The following is a 10,446-nucleotide window of genomic DNA, read 5'->3' as shown; positions in this document are numbered from 1 at the left end:
CCTAACAGATAACTAGTTGCCAAGTAATCTCTCTGATTTCTGAAATGTGGACTAAGATTTATAACTTAAAACCTAAAATATACAAAACTGAAGTTACTGTTACCAAAATTAGATATGTTCCCTCATGGAAAAAGGAGAAAAGTCCACATTTTGTGGAAAAACCCTCCTGCCTTGTGGTTGGGGGAGGGGCTCGCGCACGGCAGGACAGAACAGAACACTTGGCTGCTGCACTTTACATAAGTTTAGAGCAAAAGAGGAACCTTGTTAAGAACCACCCCCCACCCGACACCTCGCACAGCGATTTTGTTTCTAGAAAAGACCCCGCTTCCCAGTCCTTCCCACAGGAACAGAAAGACCACCGTCCGCCACCACAGAAGAGAAGAGGCGCCCGGATGGAGGCACGCCAGTGCCGTGAGCGGGATCCTGGCACCGCTGGGAGCTGAGCACGATCAGTCTGTGCAGCTGGTACAGGAAGGTGTTCTTCCCCCTGCTGCCCTCTCGGTCCGCCTGCTCCATGACCAGCTTCGGGTCCACCTACAGGGCACAAAAGGACCTGTTACGCTCGGCACTGGGCGTAGAGTAAAACAAGATGAATAAAAAATTACATGCACACACACACATGCAAGGAAGCAGAAAGTATTGCGTTTTCCAGAAAATGTCTATAGAAGGAGTCTCCACTCTCACACACACCCATGGATCTGATCCTGCATCTGCAAATCCCCTTCAACAACATGCACTCCTGACCCAGGAATCCCCGCCCCGCCTCACGTGCAGGCGTGACAGTGACTTCGCTACCGGCACACAAAGGGCACACAAAGCACGTGTGTTTTCCAACACACTGATCAACCCCACATGAGATTCTGCTAAGAGCTGCGCATGCGGAGCCTGCAGGGAGGGGGCTGGGCTGCTGCCCCGGGGCCCTGGTGCTGACAAGGGAAGCGGGTCAAGGGCACACGGAGAAGGCTCATGGCAGACACCAGAAGGGAGAATACCTAACTTGCTGGAGGGCGAGGGACTAGTCAGCTTGCTTGATTTACAAAGACATCCCGGCTCTAGAATTAAAGCTTAAAATTCTTCCCTGGGTTCCTTTCCCTGAAATCACATTCCATTGAATTTTCTAAACCTCACATACAGGAGATGCCAAGGCCTGCCCTGGCCCACAGCTGCCATGGGCTGAAATGTGCCCCCAGGTTCATCTGCCAAGGCCCTGACGTCCGTGAGGCGATACCAGGAGGGCGAGCAGGGCTGGACGGCATCATGAGGGTGGGACCCTTGACAGGTGAGTACCCAGAGAAGAGGAAGGGACCACAGTTGTCCTTGCCACACAGAAGGGGGCCGTCTACAAGCCGAAACAGGTGCCTCACCAGACCCTGACCACGCTGGCACCCTGGTGTCCAACTTCCAGCCTCTCGAACTACAGGAAAGGAACCGTCTTCCGCGTGAGCCACCGTGGACGCAGTGCTGCTGTGACAGCGCGCAGACGGAGACGACAGCCGGTGGACCCTACACGCTGACCCAGACAGTCCTGCCTGTTCTACTCCAGGTCCCAGGGCCTGACCGGGGCCGGACTTCCCCGAGGCACCACCTGGAGTGTCCTCGTTGACCAAAGAAGCCCCTTGCCTGCAGTGCCCCTGCTCTCGGCACCCTCCAGAGGCCGTGCGGAGCCGCCCAGTCCCTCGAGCGGCCTGTCCCCCTGGCGCTGGTGGCCGGCGCTCACACCCGTCCCACTGCTCACTCGCCTGGTTCCACTCGTACGGCTTTTCAGGCCACTTAGGGACGATTCTCTCTCTTGGCTTCAACTGACAGAACAAGCTGAAATTCAAAGAAGAGAATGAAGTCATCCCAGTGTTACGTCATCACTGAAAACACCCCTGTGATTTCTCGAAGGAGAATCAACCCTCGTGCTTCCCCTCAGAACTGCAACCACAGTGAATTTAACAGGTCACAGTGTGCCGAGGTTTGACCAGAGGACATTCTAATCCCAACACTCGGACACAGGCCGCCAAGGCCGACCTACCTCTGCACCCCCTCAATGACGGTGCAGGCTGCCCACAAGTTAGCCCGGGCAATAGAGCTGGCACCTAAGGCCGTGGTGACAGTGGGGACACCACGGGCTCTGATCGGGCTCCGGTCACTCAGCCCCTTCACTTTGTGCACACACACAGACGTGACCTGTGTGCCTTACAGGTACCTTATCTGTGATGTATGCTAAACGTCAACACAAAGTTTATGCAGAAGTATTTTCATGAAGAAAAGTGAGGACAGAAAACTAAAATTAGCCTTTCTCACAACTGCTAAGACAGCTTTGTACACTGAATACCTCCCCTAAAGGGCTCACAGAACTGAGAAAAAGCCACCCAAAATGCGACCAGACCACACCTGCTCATGCATAACTCAAGTCCAGCAGCTCAGGAGCTCTCAGCAAGGAGGAGCCTGCCACCAGCCTGGGAGCCGCATGAGGCGGGAGTGCAGCCTGGGTGTGCTGGCAGCCGATGTACAGGCCTGGGTGTGCTGGCCTGGGAGTGCTGGCCTGGGTGTGCTGGCCTGGGTGTGCAGGCCTGGGAGTACTGGCAGCCGGTGTGCAGGCCTGGGTGTGCTGGCCTGTGTGTGCAGGCCTGGGTGTGCTGGCCTGTGTGTGCTGGCAGCCGGTGTGCAGGCCTGGGTGTGCTGGCCTGTGTGTGCAGGCCTGGGTGTGCTGGCCTGTTGTGTGCTGGCAGCCGGTGTGCAGGCCTGGGAGTACTGGCCTGGGTGTGCTGGCCTGGGTGTGCTGGCCTGGGTGTGCAGGCCTGCGAGTACTGGCAGCCGGTGTGCAGGCCTGGGTGTGCTGGCCTGTGTGTGCTGGCCTGGGTGTGCAGGCCTGGGAGTGTAGGCCTTGGTGTGCTGGCCTGGGTGTGCTGGCCTGGGAGTGCTGGCAGCCAGTATGAAGGCCTGGGTGTGCTGGTCTGTGTGTGCTGGCCTGTGTGTGCAGGCCTGGGAGTGCAGGCCTGGGAGTGCAGGCCTGGGTGTGCTGGCCTGTGTGTGCAGGCCTGGGAGTGCAGGCCTGGGAGTGCAGGCCTGGGAGTGCAGGCCTGGGAGTGCTGGCAGCCGGTGTGCAGGCCTGGGTGTGCTGGCCTGGGTGTGCTGGCCTGGGTGTGCAGGCCAGGGAGTGTTGGCAGCCGGTGTGCAGGCCTGGGAGTGCTGGCAGCCGGTGTGCAGGCCTGGGTGTGCTGGCCTGGGTGTGCTGGCAGCCTGTGTGCTGGCCTGGGTGTGCAGGCCTGGGTGTGCTGGCAGCCAGTGTACAGGCCTGGTTGTGTTGGCCTGGATGTGCTCACCTGGGTGTGCTGGCAGCCAGTGTGCTGGCCTGGGTGTGCAGGCCTGGGTGTGCAGGCCAGGGAGTGTTGGCAGCCAGTGTGCAGGCCTGGGAGTGCTGGCAGCCGGTGTGCAGGCCTGAGTGTGCAGGCTTGGGTGTGCAGGCCTGGGAGTGCTGGCAGCTGGTGTGCAGGCCTGGGAGTGCTGGCCTGGGTGTGCAGGCCTGGGAGTGCTGGCAGCCGGTGTGCAGGCCTGGGTGTGCTGGCAGCCAGTGTACAGGCCTGGTTGTGTTGGCCTGGGTGTGCTCGCCTGGGTGTGCTGGCAGCTAGTGTGCTGGCCTGGGTATGCTGGAAGCCAGTGTGCTGGCCTGGGTGTGCAGGCCTGAGAGTGCTGACAGCCGGTGTGCAGGCCTGGGTGTGCTGGCCTGGGTGTGCTGTCCTGGGTGTGGTGGCAGCCTGTGTGCTGCTCCCACCTTGCCCCAGCCCCTCCCCTACCTCCTCTGCGTCCTCCAGTCCAACCCACTGGTGCCTTGCCCTTGGGATCCGGCTGTGTCTGGCAAAGGGGGTCCAGCCAAGAGTGACAGGAAGGCAGTCAGAATGCTTATCCCTGATCTCCTTCCCCGGGGGAGGCTCCACAGAAAGCTGGTGCCTGTGTCAGACACCTCCCAGATGCCACCTCCAGCCCTGGAGTGCACCTCAGCGATGAGTCAGTCCATCATGCCCCCAATAGCGTGGAGCACGGTCAGACAGCTAGAGAGAGCTGGGGGGAGGGGACACGCCCAGGCCATCGCACTCACCCCAGAAGTTTCTGACGAACGCTATCCTGTAACTGTGAGATTCTTTCTGGCCCGAGACACCTGGAGCCGTTCGGTCCATCACACACTAGCTTGTTAATAGCGGCCCTGAGAATATTAATCTGTAAATAAATAGCAACAGAAATACTCATATGGTTCTGTAACTGAGTTTCAGTCCACATTTAAATCACTCAGACACACTTGGAGTTCATGGCTACCATCAGCACAGCCCTGAGACAATTATTAAAACACAAGTCACACCATTAGAACTTAAGAAACAGTAACAAAAGAAAAAATTAAAAATTGGCAAGAAACGTTCTGTTTAGTGTAAGCCCATGTTTATTTATTTACCCTCACCCAAGGACATTTTTGCATTTATCTTCAGATAGAGCTGGAGGGAGAGAGGAAGGAAGAGAGAGAGAAACATCAATGTGAGAGAGACATAGACTGGCTGCCACCCACACAACCCCAACTGGGGCCGGGGACAAACCACAACTGAGGTATGTGCCCTTAGCGGGAACCGAACCTGGGACTCTGGTCCGCAGGCTGATGCTCTAACCACTGATCACAACCAGCCAGGGCTATAAGCCCATGTTTTAAGCCTCTGTCTCAAACTCAAACCTGGCTAAACTGGGTGGTCCCAGCCTGGTGCCGGGACCGCAGAGGCTCCTCTCTCTGGGGCATCCGGGAGCCCGAGCAGCAGCTCCCCAGGTGTACCACGCCTGTCTGCCAGGAGCCTGCAGAGCTGCCAGCCCTGCACCTGCCCAGCACCCCGCAGGGCAGCTTTGCTCAGGGAAGCCGGCCTTTCCTGCACCCTCACCACTGACCTGTCAGCCCAGAGGTCAGCGCTGCCAGAAGCCCCATGAACAGAACGTGGAGCCGAGCCCAGCTGCTCTCACCTCACTAGTGCGGTTCACACTCACCCCCTTGCCATCCCTTGGGAAGGGCACCTCGATGCCGCGTCCCTTTGTGAACTGCACGCCTGCAGCCAGCAGGCACACTCAGGTGGCCCTTTGCCTGTCAGATCTCTGGGATAAATCCTCAGCAGTGGGCTGCTGGGTCTTGGGGCAGGTGCGTGTTTAACTTTTAAAAGCGTTCTCTTCCAAACTTCCCGTTCTGCCTTCCCACCGGCGATGCACAGAGTGCTCTGCTCCATGTCCTTGCCAGCTGGTCACCGGCAGGTGTCGGGACTCTGGCCATCCTAACAGGTGTGCAGAGGTGTGTCACTGTGGCCTTAACTTGCATTTTAACTTGCATTTTCCTAGTGACATATGATGCTGAGCAACTTTTTACATATCCGCTGCCATCCATGTTTCAATTTAACTGCTTGTTTTATAAACTGAGTGTTAGAGTCCTTTATATATTATGGATAAAAGTCCTTTATCGAATATTTGATTTGTAAATTTCTTATCCTAGTGTGTAGCATATCTTTCTGAATAGACTTTTACAGAGCATAAGATTTTAATTGTGACAAAGTCCAACGTAACAACTTTTTTCACAGATCAAGCTTTTGGTGTCGAATCTAAGAATTCACTGCCAATTCCAAAGTCACACACATTTTGTCCTATATTTACATCTGCGAGTTTATAGTTTAACATTTCATAATTCAACCTATTATCTAAAAAGTATTTTCAAGCCTAAACCTCTCTTTATGTGAAAGAGCAGTCAAGTTAAACCAACAACACAAAATGCAGCACTTGCCCAACAATCCTTGTGGTGGTGGCAGCTGGCGTGGCACAGTTGTGACTGAGCTGCGTGCCTGGGGGGCAGGTGCCAAGCCCTGGCCTGGCCTCAGTGTGCCCCAGAACTCTGCACCCCGATGCTACGTGGTGCCGCGCCCGTCCCGCTGGGACGATGAAGTACTTCCCGGGCCGTGTGCTCACTGCCCCTGGCAGCAGGACTGAGCCCCTGCGGCAAACAGGTCTTGACGGAAGACAGTGTGTGGCCCCCTGACCAGAGCTTCTGTCCCGGAGACTCCTGACCGAGACCAACAGGAAGCCCCGCTGGGCTGAGCGACTGTTTCCGGCCAATGCTCACTCGGTGTACGTCCTGGAGGGTTCTATGTGGCCCACAGAACCAGGCCATGACTACCTTCACCTGCTCCTGGTGGTGGAGGGGTGATGTGTTCACTGTGTGAACTGTTAACAAGCTGGACCGAGATCCGCCAGGAGCCTGGGTCTCCGCTAGCCTGTTTGGTGTCTGCAGAGCTGTCCAGGAATCTGGTCTCGTTAGGTTCAAAAGCCATGTGACCAGGACGGTGAAGGGTTTGGAGTGCATCCTGGCCAAGCTGCAAGGTGAGGCCCTTCCCAAGTCCTCGCTGAGAAGCCAAGGAAGCCGAGGAGGCGGCCAAGCAAACGGCACTGGCAGGAACAGAAGGCCGAGGACTGAGCTAGCGAGGAGCCACCACGCAGCAGCACACGACCACCCGGTGCACGCCCTCCCCCTCCTCCTTGGCACTTTATTAAAAGTCAACATCTAGCCCAGCCAGTTTGACTCAGAAGTTATCGAGCATTGGCCCGCGGACCAATGAGTCCTGGGTTTGATTCTGGCCAAGGGCACGTGCCTTGGATGCGGTTCATCTTGGGCCCCATTTGGGGTCATGTGGGTGGTAACCAATCGATGTGTCCCTCTCACATCAATGTTTCTCTCTCTCTCTCCCCCTCCCACTGAGGATAAATGTAAAAATATCTTCGGGTGAGGATTAAAAAAAAATAGACCCTCAATAAGTATCTGTGGGGATGTTTTAAATGAAGAGAACTCAGCCAGCGGTGCCCTGGAGCCCAGACAAGTGCATCTCACCAGCGCCCTGTCGTCGCTCCCTCCCCATGGTTCGCACCCTCACCCACTTCCTGGGCCTCACAGGGAGCGGAGGCGCGTGCTCTGGAGCAGAGCTACTCGACTCCGCGGTGAAGGATCAGCTGCACAAAGTTTCCAAAGTGCAGCAAACCAAGCTACTCAAACAAGGAGACGTGAAGACCAAACAAAGCCCACAGCACAAGCCCAAACCCCTCATCGGGTTCGCAGGCTGGAAAACCACCAGGTCCACCTGCGCGGCTTCTAAGTGCTGCCCCCACCACAGCACAGGCGTCTGGGCCACAGCTGTCCCGCTGCCCACTGGCTCAGCCAGCCTGCACTGCACCCAGACGGCACGGCAGGGCCTGGCCTGTTTCCTGACATGACCTAGGCCTGCCTCGGGCGGACACGGGACTGACACAGCCGTGCTGGGCTCAATCCATCGCCCAGCAGACCGTGATGGAGACCAGCGGCCTGGCACAGCGGAGCTCGGTCACGGGCAGGGAGGGCCAGGCCTGCGGTAAAGCTCCATGCAGATTCATGCTCCTTGCTGGACGGGGCCACACAGGACGAGAGTGAGCAGGACCTGCGGCCTCACCTCCACGACGTCCTCCACGCTGAACTGAACGTCGAACGCGAGCTCCATGTCGTGCTCCGGCAGGATGGGCGCCCCTGTGGTGGGGTTGCACCCCAAACCACAAAGGACTCCAGTGTAGCACTTCCCGTCCCGGTCAACCCTGAACACGAAGTGTGAGAGAAGGCAGTGATCACACGGGAGCGCCCCAGCTCCGTCCCCCGTGACCCGACCCGTGAGAGCACCCTGAGTGCTCCAGCCCTCGTGCAGCCACTGATCTCAGGCTGGGTCCACGGTTATAAACTAAATGTTCTACCGACCCATCGCTCCGAGTCCTCATTCTCGCTGACTCAGGTGAGCTGGCGCAGGAACCTTTCTATCACATGCAGTTTCCCGCCGCAGAAGTCTCCCGTGGGCCGCGTTCCCAGTGAGACTTCTGGGGAAGAGGCACCCACTTCTCAGTGGTGCTCAGTAAAAGCTTACAGTGTCTGTGCACCCTCCCCTCCCACCATGGACAGCTCACACACAGGTCAGGGTGACCCTGTCCCCACACACTCCCCTCCCCTCCCACCATGGACAGCTCACACACAGGTCAGGGTGACTCTGTCCCCACACACTCCCCTCCCTTCCCACCATGGACAGCTCACACACAGGTCAGGGGTGACCCTGTCCCCACACACTCCCCCCCTCCGAGCACCAGTGCCTGTCCCCATCCCCCATGGTCCGCAGTCTGGGCCTCTCCTCCACCACCCGCGCCTGTCCACACCCCATCTCCTGCGTGCTGACACGTTCCCGTCCCCTCCTGCTTCCTCCACCCATGTCCACAGCGAGGGCCAGCTTTCCAAACAAAGCCGCCAGCTCCCTTCCTCTGGGAGAACTGGCTGCCTCGCGCTGTGGCCACCAGGCCTCCAGCGGGCTCGGCCCAGCGCCCTGCCGGCTCCCGTCCTCTGCAGCAGCTCTCCCGTCCCCGGCAGGCCCCTCTTCAGTGAGTGCAGGCTCCCCCGGCGGGACCGCCCCCCCGCCTGCTGGCCAGGCTCTGTCTCAGCCCATCATGGGTTCAACAGATCGTTATAAAACGAGGAAACACATTAATATTGAATATCTTTGAAAAAATTTTGCTAATGTTCTCTGACTTAACTAAGACCTTCTCCTGTCATCTGAGCTCAGTGAAGTTTTGATGAAATAATCCAGGCAGAGTTATCTTCTTAATCTTAAAGATATGCACACACACACACACACACACACACACACACTTTTTCACTTTAATGAAAATCAGAAAGAGTCCCACTTCACATAAACTCAAAGAAGAGAGACTCAGTATTCAGACTTATAAATTCAGTGCTGACCTCAAGGCCCAGCTGGGGTGACCAGGGAGGCTGTGCCACTGCATCCTACAGGACACCTACTACAACAGGCCACTCTACCAAGGCTAGGAAACATAGCAACTCTATCAAATACAGAGAAACAATCAGAGGGAGGCAGCCAAAATGAAGAGACAAAGAAACATGTCCCAGCCCTGGCCGGTTTTTCTCAGTCGTTAGAGCGTCAGCCTGCGGTCCAGAGAGACCCGGGTTTGGTTCCCACTAAGAGCATGTACCCTGGTTGCAGTTGGTCCCTGGCCCTGGTTGGGTCGTGTGGGTGGCAGCCACTTGATGTGTCCCTTTCACGTCGGTGTTTCTCTCTCTCTCTCTCTTCCACTCTATCTGAACAAAAAATGGAAAAAATGTCCTCAGGTGAGGATAACAAAAAAAAAAAAAAGAAAGAAACAAGTCCCAAATGAAAGAACAAAACAAAACTCCAGGAAGAGAACTAAACATAACAAAGATAAGCAATCTAACAGATGCAGAGTTCAAAACACTTGTATTATAAGGATGTTCAATGAACTTAGTGAGAACATCAAGGAATTTAGTGAGGGCCTCAACAGCATAGAAAAAGACCAGTCAAAAATGAAGGAGGCACTAACTGAAATAAGGAATAATTTACAGAGAATCAACAGTAGAGTAGGTGAAGCCAAGAATCAAACCATCAATGTGGAACATTAAGGAAGCAAAACACACCCAATCAGAACAGCAAAAAGAAAAAAAGAATCCAAAAAAATGAGGACAATATAAGAAGCCCGTGACAACTTCAAGTCTACCAATATTCACATTATGGGGGAGGCAGAAGGAGAAGAGAGAAGGCAAGAACTTGAAACCCTGTTTGAAATAATAATGACAGAAAACTTCCCTAACCTGGTGAAGGAAACAGACATACAAGTCCAGGAAGCAGAGAGAGTCCCAAATAAGATGAACCCCAAGAGGCCCACACCAAGACACATCATCATCAAAATGCAAAAGGTTCAAGACAAAGAGAGAATTTTAAAAGCAGCAAGAGAAAAGCAGTTAGTTACCTACAAGGGAGCTCCCATAAGACTGTCAGCTGATTTCTCAAAAGAAACTTTGCAGGCCAGAAGGGAGTGGTAAGAAATATTCAAAGTGATGAAAAGCAACAACCTATAACCAAAATTACTCTATCCTGCAAAGCTGTCATTTAGAATTGAAGGACATAAAAAAGTTTCCCAGATAAGAAAAAGCTAAAGGGCCCTGGCCAGTTTGGCTCAGCGGTTAGAGCGTCAGCCTGCGGTCCGGAGAGACCCGGGTTCGGTTCCCGCTAAGGGCACGTACTTCGGTTGCAGTTTGTCCTCGGCCCTGGTTGGTCGTGCAGGTGGCAGCCACTCGATGTGTCCCTTCACGTCGATGTTTCTCTCTCTCTCTCCCTTCCTCTCTCTTCCTCCCACTCTATCTGTACAAAAAATGGAAAAATATCCTCGGTTGAGGATAAAAAAAAAAAGAAAAAGCTAAAGGAGTTCATCACCACCAAACCAGTATTATATGAAATATTGATGGGTCTTCTTGAATGAGAAGAAAAACAAAAATATAAACAATAAAATGGCAATAAACATGTATCTATCGACAACTTAATTTACAAACCAAATGAACATGCAGAACAGAAACAGACT

At 54.8% G+C, this 10,446-nt stretch overlaps 1 protein-coding gene across 1 annotated transcript in view; it reads right to left on the bottom strand.

Moving 5' to 3' along the window:
* Window positions 1-283: 283 nt before the first annotated feature.
* TDRD9 (tudor domain containing 9) overlaps window positions 284-10,446 on the bottom strand; it is a 69,901-nt gene continuing 59,738 nt past the window's right edge. Inside the window, exons 33-36 of the mRNA XM_036244917.1 lie at window positions 7,473-7,611; window positions 4,085-4,203; window positions 1,740-1,812; window positions 284-534 (exon numbers count right to left, since the gene is read on the bottom strand). Coding sequence (XP_036100810.1) covers window positions 310-534; window positions 1,740-1,812; window positions 4,085-4,203; window positions 7,473-7,611 — 556 coding nt within the window. The 3' untranslated portion in view covers window positions 284-309. The remainder of the gene's footprint in view (window positions 535-1,739; window positions 1,813-4,084; window positions 4,204-7,472; window positions 7,612-10,446) is intronic.

This window comes from Molossus molossus, unplaced genomic scaffold, assembly GCF_014108415.1.
Source record: "Molossus molossus isolate mMolMol1 unplaced genomic scaffold, mMolMol1.p scaffold_m16_p_1, whole genome shotgun sequence".
Classification (NCBI taxonomy): Eukaryota; Metazoa; Chordata; class Mammalia; order Chiroptera; family Molossidae; genus Molossus; species Molossus molossus.
The sequence above is the reverse complement of the archived record's forward strand: the minus strand, read 5'-3'. Positions and strand labels throughout refer to the sequence as shown.